At 49.2% G+C, this 24,045-nt stretch overlaps 2 protein-coding genes across 2 annotated transcripts; both read left to right on the top strand.

The window, feature by feature from the left end:
- Positions 1 to 550: 550 nt before the first annotated feature.
- SEPHS2 (selenophosphate synthetase 2) lies at positions 551 to 2,839 on the top strand. Its single transcript, XM_054453616.2, has 2 exons — positions 551 to 655; positions 703 to 2,839. Exon 2 carries the CDS (start codon positions 742 to 744, stop codon positions 2,086 to 2,088), a length of 1,347 nt encoding a protein of 448 aa, XP_054309591.1. The 5' UTR covers positions 551 to 655; positions 703 to 741; the 3' UTR covers positions 2,089 to 2,839.
- A 13,404-nt stretch (positions 2,840 to 16,243) lies between these two features.
- DCTPP1 (dCTP pyrophosphatase 1) lies at positions 16,244 to 22,620 on the top strand. The gene is made up of 3 exons (XM_054453615.2): positions 16,244 to 16,454; positions 17,168 to 17,278; positions 21,789 to 22,620. The coding sequence occupies exons 1-3, from the start codon at positions 16,354 to 16,356 to the stop codon at positions 22,087 to 22,089; spliced, it is 513 nt and encodes a 170-aa protein (XP_054309590.1). The 5' UTR covers positions 16,244 to 16,353; the 3' UTR covers positions 22,090 to 22,620.
- The last annotated feature ends 1,425 nt before the right edge of the window (positions 22,621 to 24,045 follow it).

The following is a 24,045-nucleotide window of genomic DNA, read 5'->3' as shown; positions in this document are numbered from 1 at the left end:
GAGGTGTATGTTTGTTTGTTATTGTTGTTTGCTTTTTTAGAGACAGGTTCTCGCTCTGTCGCCCAGACTAGAGTGCAGTGGCGCGGACACAGCTCACTGCAGCCTCGACCTCCTGAGTCCTAGAGTTCTTGAAGTTCCTGTTAACATTAATTATATTGATGCTGCCTGCAGTTTGCTTACTTAATGGTAGTAGTTTAATTTCTAATTTCTCATGCTTTCTGTTTTTTCCTTTGGGCTATTTTGCTACCCTGGATCGATCATGTGCGCTGTCAGGTGACCTTTGGGACAATCCTGCCGATCATGAGGTTTGCCGAGTGACCAATCTTCCCTCGTCTACAATTTGCTGGACTTGGAAAAGTGACTGGAAGGGAGCAGAGTTCCATCAGCCACTGCCAAGAAACCATTTAAGTTACTAAGAGAGCGAAGGAAAGCACGTGACGTTCTGCAATCCCGTTGCAAGCAGTTTTGCAAGCCGGAGGTCGTTGCACCTTTTAGAGTCTAGGAAGCCCGCCTCTCGGTGGCGGAGTCGTCATTGGATGTTGTGGCTGTCAATCACCAGGGCTATAAATAAGGGAGTCCCGCGGCTCCTCTATCAGGAAGATTGCGCATGCCGTGGGTCTGACGACTTGAGTCGCGCTAAGGAGACTCCCTGCAGGTAATATTTGACTTTTACTTCATATTAACCTAAGTGGAAAATAAAAGGGCCCTCTTCTCCCCTCCCTTCCCTGCTGGGCAGGCGCAATGGCGGAAGCCTCGGCGACGGGCGCCTGCGGAGAGGCGATGGCAGCGGCGGAAGGCTCCTCGGGCCCGGCGGGCTTGACTCTGGGCCGGAGCTTCTCGAACTACCGGCCCTTCGAGCCCCAGGCGTTGGGCCTCAGCCCGAGCTGGCGGCTGACGGGCTTCTCCGGCATGAAGGGCTGAGGCTGTAAGGTCCCGCAGGAGACGCTGCTCAAACTCCTGGCGGGACTGACGCGGCCGGATGTGCGGCCCCCGCTGGGCCGGGGCCTGGTGGGCGGCCAGGAAGAGGCGTCCCCAGAAGCCGGCCTGCCAGCAGGAGCGGGCCCCAGCCCCACCTTTCCAGCCCTGGGCATCGGGATGGACTCCTGCGTCATCCCCCTGAGGCACGGGGGCCTGTCACTGGTGCAGACCACGGACTTCTTTTACCCCTTGGTAGAAGATCCCTACATGATGGGGCGCATAGCTTGTGCCAACGTGCTGAGTGACCTCTACGCCATGGGGATTACTGAGTGTGACAACATGTTGATGTTACTCAGCGTCAGCCAGAGTATGAGTGAGGAGGAACGCGAAAAGGTAACGCCACTCATGGTCAAAGGCTTTCGGGATGCGGCTGAGGAAGGAGGGACGGCAGTGACCGGTGGGCAAACAGTGGTCAACCCTTGGATTATAATCGGTGGAGTTGCCACTGTAGTATGCCAGCCAAATGAGTTCATAATGCCGGACAGCGCCGTCGTTGGGGACGTGCTGGTGTTAACCAAACCGTTAGGAACCCAGGTTGCTGTCAATGCCCACCAATGGCTGGATAATCCTGAAAGATGGAATAAAGTAAAGATGGTGGTCTCCAGAGAAGAGGTGGAGCTGGCCTATCAGGAAGCCATGTTCAATATGGCTACCCTCAACAGAACTGCTGCAGGTTTAATGCACACATTTAATGCCCATGCGGCCACAGATATCACAGGCTTTGGCATTCTAGGACACTCCCAGAACCTTGCAAAACAACAAAGAAATGAAGTGTCCTTTGTTATTCATAATCTGCCAATAATTGCCAAGATGGCTGCCGTCAGCAAGGCCAGTGGACGGTTTGGGCTTCTTCAAGGAACCTCAGCTGAAACCTCTGGGGGATTACTGATTTGTCTGCCAAGAGAACAGGCGGCTCGCTTTTGTTCTGAAATCAAATCCTCCAAGTACGGAGAGGGTCACCAAGCGTGGATCGTTGGCATTGTGGAAAAGGGAAACCGAACGGCCCGGATCATTGACAAGCCGCGAGTTATTGAAGTCCTACCTCGTGGGGCCACAGTTGCTGTTCTTGCTCCTGACAGTTCAAATGCCGCCTCTGAGCCTAGCTCGTGAGATGAAAGAACAGAAGTTGTTTGGACCTTAGAGCCATTGTCCCCAATCACGGATGGTTCTCAAGAGTTGATTGTAAGAAATTTCCAAAGAAGGCTGCCTGCATAGTGGTTCCGGCTGCCCTTTCTAGATGATTGGAATCAGCCCATCTAAAGCAGTCTTTATGTGCATTCCGAGGCCAGAGTAACATTTTGAACTTTGGGGGGATATTTGTTCATCACTTGGGTAGAAGAGGAGCAAAAATACCTCTGTTTTCTCTTTCCAAAGTAAGATGAAGCTATTCCAGGTTGAGGGATTTTTCTTTGCACTGGGTTGAATAATTTCTGCACAGGGAGTGAGATTATTAAAATAACACACGCACAAAGTAAATTGCAAAATGAAAAAAATTTAGATCAGAAGCAAATGAGTTTTGGACCAATACTGTTGATAAATCTAAATTGTTAAGAGAGATCTTATAATGCAACATAAAATTCTTTATTCAATTTTACTGAAGTACTGGCGCTTTCCTGCTCTGGACAAGAATTGAGCACCTTGTCTGATGACTGGGAAAGGAGGACCTGCAACCATCTGACTTGGTCTCTGTTAATGACGTCTCTCCCTCTAAACCCCATTAAGGACTGGGAGAGGCAGAGCAAGCCTCAGAGCCCAGGCCTCGGTGGTCATTAAGATGTTAAGTCTTTTGCTGCAAATTCCTGGTGATTTGATCAATAAAGAGTAATTTCTTGCTAAATAAATAAACCTTGTTGAAAAACTATTCTGGCTAATGTTTGGTGGTTTGAAATTCAATACAGTCTTATAAAAGGAACCAGCTGATACATTGAGTCTGGTATAGCAGAGAGAGAGTGTTTTCCCTGATGATGGTGAATTGGGGGATTTAACACCCAGATTCAGGGTTGCATCTTCCCCCTGAGATGACAGAAAAGGACTCAAAGCAGGCATACGCCCCAAGGGTTAGAGAGTGGGGCAGGAAATAGCAAAAGAAAGGTGTCAACAATTCTTGAAAGATGGAAAGGAGGTGGAAGAGGGGTAACTGACTTAAAGGAATCCTTCATAGTAGGGGAAGACAAGAAGCAAGAAGATGTGCTCTCGGAAGATGGGGTAAGGGCTGGGGATAAAAACATACTGGTTGAGAGTTTATACATGGTAATTAGATCTCTAGCGTTCTCCACACTCATTTCACACAGCCAGGTGACTGCCTCTCACCTACGCAGGTAAAGTTGGGAGCACCACACACAGCAGAGGATAGGGAGCCTAACTGAAAAAATAAAAATTTAAAATGAGACTGCCCAGCCCCCTTCCTCAATTAGCTATTCAAAATACTGGCCAGGCTGGCTCGGTGGCTCATGCCTGTAATCCCAGCACTTTTGGAGGTGGAGGCGGGCAGATCATGAGGTCAGGAGGTTGAGACCATCCTGGCTAACAAGATGAAACCACATCTCTACTAAAAATACAAAAAATTAGCTGGGCGTGGTGGCAGGCGCCTGTAGTCCCAGCTACTGGGAAGGCTGAGGTGGGAGAATGGCATGAACCTGGGAGGCGGAGCTTGCAGTGAGCCGAGATCGCACCACTGCACTCCAGTCTGGGCAACAGAGCGAACTCCATCTCAAAAAAAAAAAAAACACGGGCCAGGCCAGGCCCAGTGGCTCATGCTCATAATCCCAGCACTTTGGGAGGCCGAGGTGGGCAGATCTCTTAAGCTCAGGAGTTTGAGTTCAGCCTGGCCGATATGGCAAAACTCCGTCTCTAATAAAACAAAAAAAATACAAAAATACCCAGGCGTGATGGCGTGCCCCTGTAGTCCCAGCTACTCGGGAGGCTGAGGTGGGAGAACCTTGAACCCGCAAGGCAGAGGTTGCAGTGTGCAAACACTGCAGTCCAGCCTGGGCAACAGGAGTGAAACCCTGTCTCAAAAAAAAAAAATAAAAGCCCAAAATCACTGTACCTCCTAGGTGAAAGCCTTTATTGAATGATGTTAAGCTTTTTTTTTTTTTTCTGGACAAAGTCTTGCTCTGTTGCCCGGGCTGGAGTGCAGTGGTGCGATCTCGGCTCACTGCAACCTCCGCCTCCTGGGTTCAAGTGATTTTTCTGCCTCAGCCTCCTGAGTAGCTGAGATTACAGGTGTGCACCACCACACCCGGTGAATTTTGTGTTTTTAGTAGAAAATGTGGTTTCACCATGTTGGCCAGGCTGGTCTCCAACTCCTAACCTGAAACAGTTTACCCCCCTCAGCCTCCTGAAGTGCTGGGATTACAGGCGTGAGCCACCACGCCCAGCTAATGTTAAGCTTTTTAATGCCTCATTCTTAAATATGAGCAGTCAAGGATCACCAGGCATGTGAGGAGAGCCTCCAACTTAAACAGAAAAAGGAAACTCAGAGGGACAATACAGGGAGTAGGAAAAAAGATAAAAAATATCCACAAAGCAATACTTAAGAGAACCAGCCACTTAGAATATAAAGATAAAGCTAAAACTTGAAATTTTTAGTAGGGGGCTGGGTGCGGTGGCTCACATCTGTAATCCCAGCATTTTGGGAGGTCAAGGTGGGTGGATCACCTGAGGTCAGGAGTTCGAGACCAGCCTGGCCGACATGGTGAAACCCCATCTTTACTAAAAATATAAAAATTAGCCAGGCTTGATGGCATGCACCTGTAATCCCAGCTACTCGGGAGGCTGAGGCAGGAGAATCGTTTGAACCCAGGAGGCAGAGGATGCAGTGAGCCGAGATTATGTCACTGCACTCCAGCCTGGATGACAAGGCAAAACTCTGTCTCCAAAAAAAAAAAAAAAATTTCTAATAGGAGACATAAAGTTGCAGAAATTTATCAGAAAGTAGTCCCAAAAGGCCAGGCACCTTACTCACACCTGTAATCCCAGCACTTTGGGAGGCCAAGGCGGGCTTGAGCCCATGAGTTCAAGACCAACCTGGGCAACATGGCGAAAACCTGTCTCTACAAAAAATACAAAAATTAGCAGGCATGGTGGTGTGCACTTGTAGTCCTAGCTTTTCTGGAGGCTGGGGTGGGAGGATCACTTGAGCCTGGGAGGTGGAGGCTGTAGTGAGCCGACATTGCACCACTGCAGTCACCACTGCAGTCCAGCCTGGGTGACACAGTGAGATCCTGTCTCAAAAAATAAATAAGCCAGGCGTGGTGGCTCACGCCTGTAATCCCAGCACTTTGGGAAGCCAAGGCAGGCAGATCACGAGGTCAGGAGATCAAGACCATCCTGGCTAACACGGTGAAACCCCGTCTCTACTAAAAATACAAAAAATTAGCCGGGTGTGGTGGCAGGCGCCTGTAGTCCCAGCTACTTGGGAGGCTGAGGCAGGAGAATGGCGTGAACCCGGGAGGTGGAGCTGGCAGTGAGCCAAGACCATGCCACTGCACTCCAGCCTGGGTGACAGAGTGAGACTCTGTCTCAGAAATAAATAAATAAGAAAGTAGACCATGTAGCCATAAAAAAGAATGAGTTCATGTCCTTTTCAGGGACATGGGTGAAGCTGGAAGCCATCATTCTCAGCAAACTAACACAGGAACAGAAAACCAAACACTGCATGTTCTCACTCATAAGTGGGAGTTGAACAAATGAGAACACATGGACACAGGGAGGGAAACATCACACATCGGGGCCTATTGGGGGGTTGGGGGCAAGCGGAGGCAGAGCATTAGGACAAATAGCTAAAGCACGTGGGGCTTAAAACCTAGATGACAGGTTGATAGGTGCAGCAAACCACCATAGCACATGTATACCTGTGTAACAGGCCTGCAAGTTCTGCACATGTATCCCAGAACTTGAAGTAAAATTAAAAAAAACAACAGTAGCCCAAAAAGATGCACAGTAAAATAAAATCTATAAAGATAAAATGAGGCAGGAGGTTCAACATCTAAGCGGAGTTCTAGAATAGGGCAGTAAAGCAGATGGAAGAAAAAATATTATCCAAGTTTTCTAGAACTTAAAAGTTGTAAACCACATACCTCTTGAATTCCTAGCACAGTACATTTTAAAAGACCCATGCTAATTTTATTAAATTTCAAAATGCCAGGTATGAAGAAGAGATCCTAATAATAATGATAGCAAATGTTTATATAGCACATACTCTGTGCAGGAAGTAAGTGTTTTATACATATTAACCCAATCTTCTAACAACCCCAATTTGCAAATGAGGAAGCTGAGGTATAGGGAGAATAAGACATTTGTCCAAGGTTGCATAGTCAGTCTTGTAGGCGGTCTGACTCCAGAACCCATGCTTCTGATCACTATGATCACATACAAAGGTGTGGGAATAATGACACACCTTTGTATGTCATCATGACATCAGACTTCACAACCTCAAATTGGAAGCTAAAAAACAATAAAGCTGCCAGGCGCGGTGGCTCACACCTGTAATTCCAGCACTTTGGGAAGCCGAGGCAGGAGGATCACTTGAGCCTAGGAGTTTGTGACCAGCCTGGGCAATAGAGTGAGATCCTATTTCTACAAAAAAAAAAAGAAAATTAAGTTTAGCCAGGCGTGGTGGCATGTGCCTGAGGCTGAGGTGCAAGGATTGCTTGAGCAACAGAGTGAGACCCTATCTCAGAAAAAAAAATTTAAAAACACACACACACAAAAGCAATGCCTTCAAAATTCTGAGGGTAAATGTTAATCTCTGTAGAAGTCTACAGCAAGCCACATTTTTCAAATAAGTAAAATAAAGATATCTTGGGGCATGCAGGGTATCAAAATGGCTTCATCCCACGTGCTTTTTCTCAAGAAACTACCAGAGGATATGCTCCAACAAAACAAGGAAGCAGGCCAGACGCGGTGGCTCACGCCTATAATCCCAGTACCTTGGGAGGCCGAGGCGGGCAGATCACGAGGTCAGGAGTTCAAGACCAGCCTGGCCAACATGGTGAAACTTTGTCTCTACTAAAAATATAAAAAATTAGCCAGGCGTGGTGGCGGGTGCCTGTAATCCCAGCTACTTGGGAGGCTGAGGCAGGAAAACCGCTTGAACCCAGGAGTCAGAGGTTGCAGTGAGCTGAGATCATGCCACTGTACTCTAGCCTGGGTGACAGAGCAAGACTCTGTTTCAAAAAAAAAAGAAAGGAAAAAAAAAGAAAACCCCGTCTCTACTAAAAATACAAAAATTAGCCAGGTGTAGTTGGTGGCGGGTGCCTGCAATCCCATCTTAGGAGACTGAGGCAGAAGAATCACTTAAACCCGGGAGGCAGAGGTTGCAGTGAGCCGAAATCACGCCACTGCACTCCAGCCTGGGTGACAAAGCGTGACTCTGTCTCAAAAAAAACCAAGAAAGCAAAACAAAGCAAAACAAAAAACAACAAGGAAGCAAACTGAGAAAGAGAAAAACATGAGATTAAGGAAATGCAACCCAGCACAGGAGAGAGGTGAAGGTAATAGCTAAACAGTAGGCTTACAGAGCAACCAGCCCACGCTGGACAGGGAGCCTGGAAGGCTTCCAGAAAGGCCTTCCAGAAAAGAAAAATATTAAACTGATATAATATTGATACATTTAATTGTGTGAAAATGGTATTGGCAGGATAATCGAATATGTGAAAACAATTAGTGGCCAGGCATGGTGGCTCATGCCTGTAATCTCAGCACTTTGGGAGGCTGAGGCAGGAGGACTGCTTGAGGCCAGGAATTCAAAAGCAGCCTGAGCAACATAATGAGACTCTGTTTCTACCAAAAAAAAAAAAAAAAAAAAAGAATTCGTGATAATCATTTAGAAAATTAGCAAATGATTGCCAGGTGCGGTGGCTCACACCTGTAATCCCAGCACTTTGGGAGGCTAAGGCGGGTGGATCACCTGAGGTCGGGAGTTTGAGACCAGCCTCACCAACATGGAGAAACCTTGTCTCTACTAAAAATACAAAATTAGCCAGGAGTGGTGGTGGGTGCCTATAATCCCAGCTACTCAGGAGGCTGAGGCAGGAGAATCGCTTGAACTCTGGAGGTGGAGGTTACAGTGAGCCGAGATCGCGCCATTGCACTCCAGCCTGGGCAACAAGAACGAGACTCCATCTCAAAAAAAAAAAAAAAAAAAAAGAAAAAGAAAAAAGACAATTAGCAAATGACAACAAAAAATGAATCAACACAGCCAAAAATAACCCTGTAAAACAAACCGGCTTACTAACTCCAGCCCAAAACAACCTTACAGAACAAATGAAATGTAGTCATACTACAGCACTGAACATTGAATTTTTTTTTTTTTTGAGATGGAGTCTATGTTGCCCAGGCTGGAGTGCAGTGGCGTGATGGCGGGTCACTGCAACCTCCGCCTCCTGGTTCAAGCGATTCTCCCGCCTCAGCCTCCCGAGTAGCTGGGATTACAGGCAGATGCCACCACGCCTGACTAGTTTTTGTATTTTCAGTAGAAACAGGGTTTCACCATGTTGGCCAGGCTGGTCTGGAACTCCTGATCTCAAGTGATCCACCTGCCTCGGCCTCCCAAAGTAATCCTGGGATTACAGGTGTGAGTCACCATGCCCGGCCAACATTGAATATTTACATAGCCAGTTATGTAAATACTGTTAACATCAACAACAAAAAATAGGTAAATCAATTCAATCCATTTTTCTCCTGTTCAAAGTGCAGAAACATCTTTTCCAGCAATTTCCCACCCCTGCTACAGATCTCCAACTTCATCTTATGGCACTCTCTCTACCTCTCTCACTACCTGCTGGCCCATCAGCCTTCCCTGAGACTTCAAACAAATCAAGATCCTTTGTGCTCGCAGTTCGCTCTGTCTGGAACCTCACCTCACACTCACCTGGCTGGCTCGCTCTCAGTCCTGTCTCAGTTCAAATAAAACCTCTTCATAAAGGCCCTCTCCCACCTCCCGGCCAACAACCAGCCACTCTCCAATGCATCACCCTGTTTATTTGCTTCGTAGCCTATAATTCCCTTGAGAATGTGTTAGTTCGCTTTAGAATTGTCCCCTTCTGGGCCAGGCATGGTGGTTCATGCCTGTAATCCCAGCACTGTGGGAGGCCGAGGCGGGCGGATCATGAAGTCAGCAGTTCAAGACCAGCCTGGCCAACATGGTGAAACCCCATCTCTACTAAAAATACAAAAATTAGCCAGGCGTGGTGGCGGGCGCCTGTAATCCCAGCTACTTGGGAAGCTGAGACAGGAGAATCGCTTGAACCTGGGAGGCGGAGGTTGCAGTGAGCCGAGATCATGTCATTGCACTCCAGCCTGGGTAACAGAGCAAGACTTTGTCTCAAAAAAAAAAAAAAAAGAATTGTCCCCTTCTGCTAGTATGTAAGCACCAGGAATGTAGGGATGTTCAGTATCTCCAGCAGCTAGAACAGTGCCTGGTCCATAGGTATGGACCCTTTCTTTTCACTCTTCTAGGGCTCTTGGTGTCTCCTGCAATTGAAGCTGGTACCACTTTTTTTATTTGAGACTGTAACCCAGACTAAAGTGCAGTGGCACAATCGTAGCTCACTGTGGCCTCAATATCCTAGGCTCAAGTTATCCTCCCACCTTAGCCTCCCTTGAGCAGCTGGGACTAGAGGCACACACTACCACACCCAGCTAAGTTTAAAAGTGTTTTTGTATAGATGGGGTCTTGCTATGTTGCCTAGGCTGGTCCCTGGCTTCGGACCGGGCATGGTGGCCTGTAATCCCAGCACTTTGGGAGGCCAAGGCGGGCGGATCATTTGAGGTCAGGAGTTTAAGACCAGCCTGACCAACATGGTGAAACCCTGTCTCTACTAAAAATACAAAAAAAATTAGCCAGGCATGGTGGCACAGGCCTGTAATCTCAGCTATTTGGGAAGCTGAGGAAAGAGAATGGCTTGAACCCGGGAAGCTGAGGTTGCAGGGAGACAAGATCACAGCACTACACACCAGCCTGGGTGACAGAGCAAGACTCTGTCGAAAGAAAGGAGAGGAGAGGAGAGGAGAGGAGAGGAGGAAAGAAACACCTGGTTTTTCAAGTGATCCTCCTGCCTTGGCCTCCCAAAGTGCTGGGATTACAGGCGTGAGCCACTGTGCCTGACCCTATTTCCTTTTAGGAGGAAGTTTAGAAAGGCTTTTCAGAGGAGGTGGCCTTGAAACAGGGCTCTGCAGGATGGGTGGCATTTGGATTTGGATGTGCACAGAACGGGGCAGGCATTCCAGATGGAGGGAACCGAGGAAGCAAAGGTGGGGAGGGAAGAGTCCGGAACATCTGTCTGGACTTCAGCAAGTGTGTACAGGGACTGGATGGAAAAGCAGGTTGGAAGAAGACTTCAAAGGGTGTCGGGGACTCTCTGGCCTGAATGAGCTAGGCTGGAGATTCCTAAAAGCCTCTGTTATGACTCTCCCTAAAAAATTTAAGAACAAATATTCTGAATTATAGCAGCACCTTTTCTCCCAGTAGCGGAAGGATGTGCTGCAAGCATGGCCTGCTCGCCTGGCCCAATCCATCCATCCTGCCATTAAACCTTTATTGGCTTGCACTGGAAAAACACCTTTGATTTGAAAAGACTCAGGCATCCCGTCTCTTGGGAAGATAGGCTCATAAAGGGCTAGTCACTGGAGCACGGTGGCTGATGCCTGTAACCCCAGCACTTTGGGAGGCTGAGGCAGCAGGATCACTTGAGTCCAGGAGTTGCTGCAGTGAGCTGTGATTGCACCACTGTACTCCAGCTTGGCCAACATGGTGAGACCCCGTCTCTAATAAAAATACAAAAATTAGCCAAGCATGGTGGCATATGCCTGTAGTCCCAGCTACTCGGGAGGCTGAGGCAGGAGAATCACTTGAATGGAGGTTGCAGTGAGCCGAGATCGTGCCACTGCACTCCAGCCTGGGCGACACAGCAAGACTCCATCTCAAAAAAATAATAATAATAACATATAAATAAATAAATAAGTAAACATTAATAATATAGAAAACATCTCACTATGTTGCCCAGGCTAGTATCAAACTCCTGGGCTCAAGCAATCCTCCCACCTCAGCTTCCCAAAGCGCTAGGATTACAGAAGTGAGCCACCATGCCTGGCTCCAAATCTTGGTGTTTTCTGCCTAGATTCTTGTGTTAGTTATTCATCTTCAGTTCCTTGACTTTCGGTATTGTCTAAATGATTGAGACTGCCACATCTGAATGTCTAGCCCTGATCTCTCCTCTAAACCTTAGATTCAAAACTTCACTGCCAACTCACCATGCCTCTTCAATTTGCCTTGCCCTAAACCACACGCCTGAGGCCACACGTGTTCAGTCCTGCCCCTCATCTTTTCTATCCCCAAATCAGTCACCATCCACCCACTGGGTTGCCAAACCCTCAAAATCTGTAAGTCATTCTACCCTGTCTCCCATCCCCCATTCAAAACCAACAAAAACCTCCAGATCTACCTTCAAAATACGTTCCCAAGACATCCATTTCTCCCCATCTTCACCCACCATCACCCGGCTCAAGTCACCATCATCTCTTGCCTGGACAACAGCAGTAACTCATCCCCCTGCTTCTACTCTTGCCTCCTCCAGTTCTTTTTCTTTTTCTTTTCTTTTTTTTTTTGGAGACAGAGTCTCGATCTGTTGCCCAGGCTGGAGTGCAGTGGCACAATCATAGCTCCCTGCAGCCTCAAACTCCTGGGTTCAAATGATCTGCCCAAAATATGATCACTCTCCTGCTTAAAACCCCCTGAGGCCGGGCGCGGTGGCTCACACCTGTAATCCCAGCACTTTGGGAGGCCAAAGCGGGCAGATCACCTGAGGTCAGGAGTTCGAGGCCAGCCTGACCAACATGGTAAAACCCTGTCTCTACTAAAAATACAAAAATTAGCTGGGCATGGTGGCACATGCCTGTAATCCCAGCTACTAGGGAGGCTGAAGCAGGAGAATTTCTTGAACCCAGGAGGCAGAGGTTGCAGTGAGCTGAGATCGCACCACTGCACTTCAGCCTGAGCATCAGAGGGAGACTCTGTCTACAAAAAAAAAAAAATCTAAAATGAAACTCGTGGTAAATTGGTCTGATCTGAACTCTTTTTACTTCTCCTACACCGTACACATGCAACCACTCTCTCTTTTGCTCACTACCTTCCTGCCACACTGCAATATGCCAAGCCTTTCCTGCATTAGGCATTGGTTGTTTCCTCTGCCTAGAACTCTATTCCCCTTGATTTGTCCTCAGCTTAAATGTCACTTTCTCCAAGCCAAGTAACAGAAAACCGAACTAAAAGTAGTTTGACCATTAAAGGGATTTATTTTCTTATATAGCCAGAGTCCTAAATTAGGGTATTTCTGGAACTTGTACAATAAGTGGCTCAGCAATGTTAGGAAGGATCAAGTTCCTTTCTATCTGGCTGACTTGCTAATTTCAGCCTGAGGACTAGGTTTCCTCTCAATCCTCTCTTCACATACCAACATCTAAAGGTAGAAACATCCTGTGTCTTTTGTGGTTTTGTTTGTTTGTTTGATTTTTTTTTGAGACAGGGTCTCCCTCTGTCACCCAGGCTGGAGTGCAGTGGGCTGATCATAGCTCACTATAACAAACTCCTGGGCTCAAGTGATCCTCCCACCTTAGCCTCCTGAGTAGCTGGGAATATAGGTGCATGCCACCATGCCCAGCTAATTTTTTTTTAATTTTGTGTAGAGTGTCGCTCTGTTGCCAGGGCTGGCCTCAAAAGATCCTCCTGTCTCGGCCTCTGAAACTGCTGGGATTACAGGCATGAACAACCATGGCCGGCCCCTATAATTTCTTTAAAGAACTAAGAAGAACATTTCCCAGAAATTTGCAATAGACTTCCTCCAACTTGGCCGGGCAGTGGCTCATACCTGTAATCCCAGCACTTTGGGAGGTTGAGGCAGGGAGATCATGAGGTCAGGAGATTGAGACCATCCTGGCCAACATGGTGAAACCCCATCCCTACTAAAATACAAAAAATTAGCTGGGCGTGGTGGCACGTGCCTGTAGTCCCGGATACTCAGGAGGCTGACGCAAGGGAATCGCTTAAACCCAGGAGGTGGAGGTTGCAGTGAGCTGAGATTGCGCCACTGCACTCCAGCCTGGCGACAGAGCGAGATTCTGTTTAAAAAAAAAAAAAAAAAAATACTTCCTCCAACTTATTATCCATAGCATGCTCATTCATAAACCAATCAATGGCCAGGGCAATGGGAACACTATGACCAGTCAGGCAGAACAATCAAGTGGAGGAGCGTGGACCCCAGAACAAAATCAAGATTCTGTAAGTGGCCGGGCGCGATGGCTCATGCCTGTAATCCCAGCACTTTGGGAGGCAGAAGGGGGAGGATGACTTGAGGTCAGGAGTTCAAGACCAGCCTGGCCAACATGGTGAAACCCCATCTCTACTAAAAATACAAAAATTAGCTGGGTGTGGTGGTGTGCACCTGTAATCCCAGCTATTCGGGAGGCTGAGGCAGGAGAATCATGTGAACCCAGGAGACAGAGGTTGCAGTGAGCAGAGATCACACCACAGCACTCCAGCCTGGGTGACAGAGTGAGACTCCTAAAAAAAAAAAAAAAATTCTGCAAGAATAGAAGAGGAGCCAGGCATGGTGATGCTCACCTGTAGTCTTAACTACACAAGTGAGCTGTGATTGTGCCACTGCACTCTAGCCTGGGCAATAGAACCAGACCCTGTCTCCTCAAAAAAAAAAAAAAAAAAGAAAAAAAGAAAAAAAAGAATGGAGAAAAGGAAAAAGAGCAATTAAGTAGGTAACCTACAGTGCTTACTATATATCTTCCTGGACCGTGCAATCTAAACATGCCCCCAATCACTTTTCATAGTATGTATGTATGTATGTATTTATTGAAACAGGGTCTCACTCTGTCGCCCAGGCTGCAGTGCAGTGGCATAATCATGTCTCACTGCAGGCCTGACCTCCCTAAGCCCAGGTGATCCTCCCACCTCAGCCTCCCAAGTAGCTGGGACCACAGGTGTGCACCACTACGCCCAGATTTTTCTTTTGTTTTTTTTTTTTTTTTTTTTTGAGACAGGGTCTTGCTGTGTCACCCAGGCTAGAGTACAGTGGCACAATCTCGGCTCACTGCAACCTCCATCTCTCGGGTTCAAGTGATTCTCGTGCCTCAGCCTCCCAAGTAGCTGGGACTACAAGCATGCACCACCACACCCAGCTAAGTTTGTATTTTCAACAGAGACAGGGTTTCACCATGTTGCCCAGGCTGGTCTCAAACTTCTGACCTCAAGTGATCTGCCCACCTCCACCTCCCAAAGTGCCAGGATTACAAGCGTGAGCCACTACGCCCAGCCTTTCATAGTATTTAAAATACAGTCACATTTATTTTTTTCATAATATTTATCACCATTTCAGGCAATACATCATAGGGTCTAGTAACAGACTGTGAAGCGAAACTGCCTGGATTTGACGCTGGCTCTACCACTTTACTAGCTGTTATTTCACCTCTCAGTTTCCTTATCTTTTTTTTTTGAGACGGAGTCTCACTCTTTCGCCGAGACTGAAGCACAGTGGCGCGATCTCGGCTCACTGCAAGCTCCGCCTCCCAGGTTCACTCCATTTTCCTGCCTCAGCCTCCTGAGTAGCTGGGACTACAGGCACCCGCCACCACACCCAGCTAATTTTTTGTATTTTTAGTAGAGACGGGGTTTCACCGTGTTAGCCAGGATGGTCTCGATCTCCTGACCTCGTGATCCGCCCGCCTGGGCCTCCCAAAGTGCTGGCATTACAGGCATGAGCCACAGTGCCCGGCCTCAGTTTCCTTATCTTTAAAATGGGGATGGCAACAATATTACCCACCATATAGGGTTTTTGTGAGGATTAAATTAGTTGCTATGAGGATTAAATATGTAAAATGCTTAAAACAGCTATCCCAGTTCCAGTTCATTCCTGAGGTCCCACTGTATTCTGGAGACACTCTTGTATCCTTATGATAAATTCCTTGTGGCCGGTGGGGGTGGCTCGTGCCTGTAATCCCAGCACTTCGGGAGGCCAAGGCAGGAGGATTGCTAGAGCCCAATCCAGCAATCCTAGTTCAAGACCAGCCTAGGCAACATGGTGAAACCCTGTCTCTATAAAAAATTTAAAAAATAAAAATAATAGATTTCTTTTTCTTGCTAAAACCAGTTTAAACTTGTTTCTGTTGCATGTATCCAATCTTAACTGCTGGATAATATCATTTGTATAAATATACCTCCATGTACCCATTCTTCCGTTGATAGTCATTTTATTTTCAATTTTTTTTACTCTTAGAAACAAAACTGTAATGAACTTCTTGCATGTGTCTCTCTGCACATATTCATTAATTTCTCTAGGGCATATACCTAGAATTGCAATTGTCACAGCCTTGGGATTTTAATTTCCAAATTCTGACTCTGCCTTTTCCTGCACTTTCTTACGCTTTCACTTCCAGCAAGCTGGAAGCCTCCTTAAACGTGGAAATCAGAGATAGTAGCCCTAATAAGGGTACAATAATAAATAATTCTTTGCAAGACTACACCTGTTCTAGGGTTTCATAAAGATCTCTGCTCCTCCCATGGCCAATAACTCAGTGGTTCTGATTTGAAAGCAGCAACTCTGTGACTCGCCACCTCGCGTATTCCCTGGTGTGAGTGAGCCTGGAGTTCTCGTGTGTGGGGTGGAGGAGCCGTGCTGGGAACCCATGAGGCTGGAGAGGCCGGCACAGGCCAGACCATAACGGGCCACGTGTTTCAGGGCAATGTACGTTGCGCTGGGGCCTACTGCCTTCCTTAGGACAGGGATGGGGCGACCTCCATCGTTTCAACCACAGGACACAGAGATGGCGGGGAGCTGAAGTCCTACTGCCGTCTGATCTTACTCCACTCTTCCCCTTCAATCCCATCCAAATAGTGTGGGGGTTGGCCTCGGGGGTTCTCAACGTCCTTAAGCCCTGACAGATTTAATACCTATGCATAGGGCCTTTCATTTATAGGGTTTTCCACCTGACGGGCCCTCTTCCGCTGCCATTTCGCTTTGGCGCCCTCTGGCGCCCATAAAGGAAGTGACGCGCCTGGGCTTCCCCCGCCCTCTGCCCTTCGTTTCTTCCCCGGGTCGAATTGGTACCTGTACCTTTAGACACAGGGCCTAACGGAAGAATTCCAGGGCCTAAGACTAGAAACGCGCGCTTGAAGCTCCCTCAGATTGGTCCAGTGAGGGAAGGGGAGGGCTGTAGCAAACTCCACACAAGTCATTGGTCTCTTTCCTCAGGCTCCGCCCCGTGAGGCAATAGAGAACTCCCGTAATTGGTCGGAGCTCTGGAGGCGGGGCTTCGAGCGCGGCGCGTGGGTTTTCCGTGAAGTCGCGGCTGCAGCGGGTGGGCGGCATGTCTGTGGCCGGTGGGGAGATTCGTGGGGACACGGGGGGAGAGGACACTGCTGCTCCCGGCCGGTTCAGCTTCAGCCCAGAGCCCACGCTCGAGGACATGTAAGCAGGACTGGCCCAGCTCGGGGTGGGGAAGTCGCCCCTTTCTCCCGCGTTTTGGGAAGGATTCCTCCACGTGGTCGGGAAGCGGGCTGGCAGCGGGGCTCGGGTCCTGGCTCTGTGGGCTGTCCCTGGGTGAGCCTTCTTACCTCATCTGCAAAATGGGCGCAGCGGTGCACACCTGAGGCAAGGGAAATTGGGTGGTGCCTCCGAGAGATAACTAGGAACGCCCTTCAGCCTAGCCCTGGGAAGATACCGGCACCCGATACCGCCTCTGCTCTCCAGGCGCCGGGGGTACGAGAGGGGCAAACGAAGTGCTGAGAGGTGGGAGACGTTATTTCTTGCTGGAGGAGGTCAAGAAAGGCTTCTTAGAGGAAGGGCCTGTGGAACTACCTTCTGTAAGAGAAATTGCATTTTGATGTGCGGCGATTCTAGGTGGAGGAAACTGCAGAAGTAGCAGCAGGAGATGGAATAATGAAGAGGGTTTTGTTAGTTTTGGCGAGATGTTAAGGGCAGCTCAGGGACACGCCCGTTTTATAGATGAGGGAACCAAGTTCCGGAAAGAGGAAATGGCCTGCACAATACCATCCAATGAATTAGTTGCAGAATCTCCTGGTCCCAGGCCCCCATTACATACTACCGGGGTAGCTGCCTCTGGCCCCTGCATCATCCTCTAACCCAGAGACTTGGGCTTACACTCCTTTGTCCTATTTCAGCCGCCGCCTCCATGCTGAGTTTGCTGCAGAACGAGACTGGGAACAGTTCCATCAGCCTCGGAACCTCCTCCTGGCTTTGGTTGGGGAAGTGGGGGAGCTGGCAGAACTCTTGTGAGTAGATGGAAAGCTTCCTGGTAGAGTCTGAGTTGTGGGGGACGGGAGGGGAGCATTTATTTGGTCTTCAAACATTCATGGGTTCAATTTCCCCTCCTGATTGCAAGGCTCTTTGCTGTTGTTGGGATGCAGAGAGGACTCACGGGTCCCTGCCCTCTAGGGGCACTCAGCCTCCTGGAAGAGAGAGGTGTGAGGTGTGAAAGCATCAGGGCAGGTCCCGTCTAGGAAGAAGCAGTGGCAACAACCCTTTTCCCTTTTTTGTGTTTCGTTTTTTTTGTTTTTGTTTTTTTTTGAGACGTGGTCTCGCTCTGTCGCCCAGGCTGGAGTGCAGTGGCTCAATTTCCGCTCACTGCAACATCCACCTCCCGGGTTTAAGCAATTCTGTCTCAGCCTCCCGAGTAGCTGGGACTACAGGTGCCCCCCACTACGCCTGGCTAATTTTTGTATTTTTAGTGGAGATGGGGTTTCACCATATTGGTCAGGCTAGTCTCGAATTCCTGACCTCAGGTGATCTACCCGCCTTGGCCTCCCAAAGTGCTGGGATTACAGGGGTGAGCCACCACGCCTGGCCCAACAACCCTTTTCCTCTGCCTCTGGGGCTGAAAGGAAGGTATTCTGTAGAGGACCTGCCTGTGGCATTCCAGACATGGGAACTATATTTGCAGGGGCAGTGAGGCAAGAAAGGGCAAGTTCAATTCAGGGAGAATCTGATGCTCCTTCATTGTAAGCATCTTGGGAAAAATCAGGGATTTGGGATCTGTTTTCTCTGATGTGTCCCAAATGCCCAGCATAGTAGGCACTCAACAGGCACATGTTGGATGAGTGATAGGGCTGTGGAGGAGAGGGGTGGGAGTTGAACCCACGAAGGTAGGATTAGGGCTAGAGTGTGATGGAGAGTTTGGACGAAGACCTGACCAGATATGAGTGTTGGAAAGGTCACTGTGTCTACAGGGTGGATTGGATGGATCACTGAGAGAATGGGACAGGGGACACCAGAGAGTTGGCTGGTGTAGACCAGGCAAGAGGCGATGAGCCCTAGACCAGGACAGTCATTTTTTTAAGAGAAAGGGTCTCACTCTGTTGCCAAGGCTGGAGTGTACTGGTGTGATCATAGCTCACTGCAGCCTCAGGAGCTCAAACGATCCTCCCACCTCAGCCTTCGGAGTAGCTGGGTCTACAGGCGTGCGCCACCACCAAGCCTGGCTAATTTATTTTTATTTTTTGTAGAGATGGGATCTCTCGCTGTTGTTGCCCAGGCTGGTCTCAAACTCCCGGTCTCAAGTGATTCACTCGCCTCACCCTCCCACAGCACTGGGGTTACAGGTTGAACCACTGCACATGGTCTCATGACAGATTTATGAACATCACCTATGTGCTAGGTCTTCTAGAATTGAGATATGGCCTAGAACAAGGCAGAAAGGTTTCCACCTTCACAGTGGAAGGAGATTGACAGTAAATCAGTAATCTCATATTAGAAGATCCAGGAATTATGAGAAGTTCTATGAGGAAAAGAACACAAGGTGATGACCCAGTCTGGCCAACATGGTGAAACCCCGTCTCTACTAACAATACAAAAATTAGCCAGGCATGGTGGCAGGCGCCTGTAATCCCAGCTACTCAGGAGGCTGAGGCACAAGAATTGCTTGAACCCGGGAGGCAGAGATTGCAGTTAGCCAAGATCACACCATGGCACTCCAGCCTGGGCGACAGAGCAAGACTCTGTCTTAAAAAAAAAACAAAAAAGGGGCCGGGCCGGGTGGCTCACACCCGTAATCCCAGCACTTTGGGAGGCTGAGACGGGCGGATCACAAGGTTAGGAGATTGAGACAATCCTGGCTAACACGGTGAAACCCCGTCTCTACTAAAAATACAAAAAAATTAGCCGGGCGTGGTGGCGGGCGCCTGTAGTCCCAGCTACTCAGGAGGCTGAGGCAGGAGAATGGCGTGAACCTGGGAGGCGGAGCTTGTAGTGAGCGGAGATTGCGGCACTGCACTCCAGCCTGGGCGACTGAGCAAAGCTCCGTCTCAAAAAAAAAAAAACAACAACGAAAAAGGTCCAGGTGTGGTGGCTGATGCCTGTAATCCCAGCACTTTGGGAGGCCAAGGCAGGCAGATCACCTGAGGTCAGGAGTTCAAGACTTCAAGACCAGCCTGGCCAACATGGTGAAACCCTGTCTCTACTAAAAAATACAACCATTAGCTGGGCATGGTGACATGCCCCTGTAGTCCCAGCTACTCAGGAGGCTGAGGCAGGAGAATTGCTTGAACCCCAGAGGCAGAAGTTGCAGTAAGCCAAGATTGTGCCACTGCATTCCAGCCAGGGCGACAGAGCAAGACTCCATCTCAACAAAACAAAACAAAAAAGACCAGCCTGGCCAACAGGCTGAAACCCTGTCTCTACTAAAAATACAAAAATTAGCCGGGTGTGGTCACAGGCGCCTATAATCCCAGCCACTCAGGAGGCTGAGGCAGGAGAATCGCTTGAATCCAGGAGGCAGAGGTGGCAGTGAGCCAAGATCACGCCATTGCACTCCAGCTTAGGCGACAGTGAGACTCCGTCTCAAAAAAAAAAAAAAAACCTGCCAGGTGCTGTGGCTTACACCTGTAATCCCAGCATTTTGGGAGGCCAGGGTGGGGCGGATCATGAGGTCAGGAGATCGAGACCATCCTGGCTAACAGGGTGAAACCCCATCTCTACTAAAAATACAAAAAATTAGCTAGTTGTGGTGGCGGGCGCCTGTAGTTGCAGCTACTTAGGAGGCTGAGGCAGGAGAATGGCGTGAACCTGGGAGGCGGAGCTTGCAGTGAGTCAAGATGGCACCACTGCACTCCAGCCTGGGCGACAGAGCGAGACTCCGTTGAAAAAAAGAAACAAAAACCCACAAGGTGATGAGCCAGGAGGTGACATCTAGGCTGAGCCCTGAATAACAGGAAGGAGCTAGCCCTGGGAATGATGGGGGATGGGGAAGCATTCAAGGCAGAGGGAGCAGTGAGTGCAAAAGCCCTGTGACAGTCTAGCCTGTGAGCAAGGCAGAACAAGCCAAAGTGGCCTTAGGCGGGGAGTGAGAGTGGTGGGCAGTGGCATTGGAAAAGACAGGCGTCAGCCCATGCAGGACAGGAGGGCTTTGTCAGGAGTTTAGATTGTATTCCAAGCACAGTTTGGATTTTAGCAGAGAAGGGGAAAAATATAATTTGTGGGGTTTTGTTTTGTTTTGTTTTTGAAACGGAGTTCTGCTCCTGTTACCCAGGCTGGAGTGTGATGGTGTGATGGCGGGTCACTGCAACCTCTGCCTCCTGGGTTCAAGCGATTCTCCTGCCCTCCTGCCTCAGCCTCCCAAGTAGCTGAGATTACAGGCATGTGCCACTACGCCTAACTAATTTGTATTTTCTGTAAAGATGGGGTTTCACCTTGTTGGCCAGGCTGGTCTCAGACTCCTGACCTCAGGTGATCTACCCACTTCAGCCTCCCAAAGTGCTGGCATTACAGGCATGAGCCACGGCACCCAGCCGATTTTTTTTGTTTCGTTTGTTTTGTTTTGTTGTTTTTTTTGAGACGGAGTCCTGCTCTGTTTCCCAGGCTGGAATGCTGTGGTGCGATCTCGGCTCACTGCAACCTCTGCCTCCCGGGTTCAAGAATTTCTCTGCCTCAGCCTCCCAAGTACCTGGGATTGTAGGCGTCCACCACCATGCCCAGCTAATTTTTTTGTATATTTAGTAGAGACGGGGTTTCACCATCTTGGCCAGGCTGGTCTTGAACTCCTGACCTCGTGATCCACCCGCTTCAGCCTCCCCAAGTGCTGGGATTACAGGCGTGAGCCACTGCACCAAGCCTGATTTGTGCTTTTAAAAGATGGTGTGGGCCGGGTGCGGTGGCTCATGCCTGTAATCCCAGCACTTTGAGAGGCCGAGGAGGGCGGATCACCTGAGGTCGAGTGTTCGAGACCAGCCTGGCCAATATGGCAAAACCCTGTCTCTACTAGAAAAACAAAATTAGCCGGGCACGGCGGCACGTGCCTGTAATCCCAGCTACTCGGAAGGCTGAGGCAGAAGAATCGCTTGAACTCGGGAGGCGGAGGTTGCAGTGAGATCGTGCCATTGCACTCCACTCCAGCCTGGGCGACAGAGCGAGACTCCGTCTCAAAAAATAGAAAAGATGGTCTGGGCAGGAGTAGAAGATGAGTTAGCCGGGAGATGAGTGGGGAGGCTTCTGCAGTGGTCCAGGTCCGAGGTTTGGTCTGCGATGGTAATGGCTAGGGCTGGAGAGAATTAGAATTGGGCCTCAAAGCTTTGTCTCAACAAATGAAACATTCTTTTGGCCACTCCTTGGCCCAGGGAGAGACACAGACATCTTGGTATCATCTGTTGGGGTCTCTTCCCCACCTGACTCTTCCCAGGGCCCAGATTGGTTGGGTCGTCCTTGGAGGTGGGTGTTATTACTGCAAGGACTGGCAGAGCCCATTGCCCCAGGTTACATCTGAGTGTGTGTCTGTCTGTGTTCTGCTCCTAGTCAGTGGAAAACCGATGGGGAACCTGGCCCCCAAGGTTGGTCCCCCAGGGAACGGACAGCCCTTCAAGAGGAGCTTAGTGACGTCCTCATCTACCTGGTGGCCTTAGCAGCCCGCTGCCGTGTGGATCTGCCGCTAGCAGTGCTCTCCAAAATGGACATCAACCGGCGACGCTATCCAGCCCATCTGGCCCGCAGCTCTTCCCGCAAGTATACAGAATTGCCCCATGGGGCCATCTCTGAAGACCAGGCTGTGGGGCCTGCGGACATTCCCTGTGACTCCACAGCCCAGACCTCAACCTAGAAAGATGGCCACAGGACTTGCAACTCAGGGTGGTGTCTGAAGAGCAGAGTGGCCTGGCCCTGGAGCCTTTTTCTAGTCTTTTCCGAATAGATCATGGGCCTGAGGCCTCCACTTCTTGAGGTCTGAGGCCCAGCAGCCTCTAGAAGGTAGCCTCCTGGTGTTTGTTCTCCCAGTAAAATGGTTTTGGGCAATAACTTATAGATTCTTCCTGGATGGCCAGGGAGGCTCTGTCTCAGCAGGTGATGGCGGGGGGACCAGGGTTGCCTCTGAGACCCATTCTCGTGTTTCCCTGTTGTACCTTTTGCCTGCAGGGCAGAGAGATCTGGTTTCTAGCAAATTCCCAGTAGGATGTCATGTAAGTTCCTTCCCCCTCTTAGAGATTGAAGGCTGTAAGAGTCCAGATGATGGAGCCAGGCTGTCTGGCTTCAAATGCCATCTTTGACACTTGCAAGCTGAATGACATTACTCAAATTAATCGTTCTGCACTTCAGCTTCCTTGTCTATCAAATAAAAAGAATAGTACCTGCCCAATAGGGTTGTGAGGTTTCAATGAGTTATGTGAGTGCTCAGGGCGGGGCCTGGCACGTAGTAAAGTACACTTGGTAAGTTTTGCAGTTACTGTTATTACCTGTTTTCCTTTTTTTTTTTTTTTTTTTTTTTTTGAGACAGAGTCCTGCTCTTGTAGGCCTGGCTTGGAGTGCGGCGGTATAATCTTGGCTCTCTGCAACTTCTGCCTCCTGAGTTCAAGTGATTCTCATGCCTTAGCCTCCCAGTAGCGGGAATTACAGGCGCCCACCATCACGCCCAGCTTTTTTTTTTTATTGTTTTGAGACGGAGTCTCACTCTTTCGCCCAGGCTGGAGTGCAGTGGTGCGATCTCGGCTCACTGCAAGCTCCGCCTCCCGGATTCACACCATTCTCCTGCCTCAGCCTCCCGAGTAACTGGGACTACAGGTGCCCGCCACCACGCCCGGCTACTTTTTTGTATTTTTAGTAGAGATGGGGTTTCATCGTCTTGGCCAGGCCGGTCTTGAACTTCTGACCTTAGGTGATCTGCCCGCTTTGACCTCCCAAAGTGCTGGGATTACAGGCCTGAGCCACCGTGCCCAGTCGTTTGCCTTTTCATTTTTATTTATTTATATATATATATTTTTTGAGACTGAGTCTCGCTCTGTCATCCAGGCTGGAGTGCAGTGGCGTGATCTCAGCTCACTGCAACCGCTGCCTCCCAGGTTCCAGCGATTCTCCTGCCTCAGCCTCCCAAGTAGCTGGGATTAAAGGTGCATGCAACCATATCCGGCCAATTTTTGTAATTTTAGTAGAGATGGGGTTTCACTATGTTGGCCAGGCTGGTCTCGAACTCCTGACCTCGTGATACGCCCATCTCAGCCTCCCAAAGTGCTGGGATTACAGGCGTGAGTCCCCGCGCCCGGCCTTATTTGCCTTTTTAACTCAACTACCAGGGGCCCAGAGCAGGAAATCAGGGTCAGGTCTTTGATGTGGGGTGAAATAGGGCTTCCTCCTTGGTAAAAGTAAAGGCTATCCACCCTGCCGCACCAAGGCCAATTCATTGTTTCTCCTCTCCACCTAAAGATAGTGTTGAGGGCCGTGTGCAGTGGCTCACGCCTGTCATCCCAGCACTTTGGGAGGCTGAGGCAGGTGGATCCCCTGATGTCAGGAGTTCGAGACCAACCCGGCCAACATGGTGAAACCCCATCTCTACTAAAAATACAAAAATTAGCTGGGCATGGTAGCGGGTGGCTGTAATCCCAGCTACTCCGGAGCCTGAGGCAGGGAGAATTGCTTGAACCCAGGAGTCAGAGGTGGCAGTGAGCTAAGATCACGCCACTGCACTCAAGCCTGGGTGACAGAGCGAGAATCCATCTCAAAAAAAAAGATAGTGTTGAGTGTGTAAGATTTGCCTGTTGTGTGACTTTGGGCACATCACTTTTTTCTG

The sequence above is a fragment of the Pongo pygmaeus genome, chromosome 18 (assembly GCF_028885625.2).
Source record: "Pongo pygmaeus isolate AG05252 chromosome 18, NHGRI_mPonPyg2-v2.0_pri, whole genome shotgun sequence".
In the NCBI taxonomy this organism is placed as follows: Eukaryota; Metazoa; Chordata; class Mammalia; order Primates; family Hominidae; genus Pongo; species Pongo pygmaeus.
This window is presented reverse-complemented; position numbering and strand designations above follow the sequence as displayed.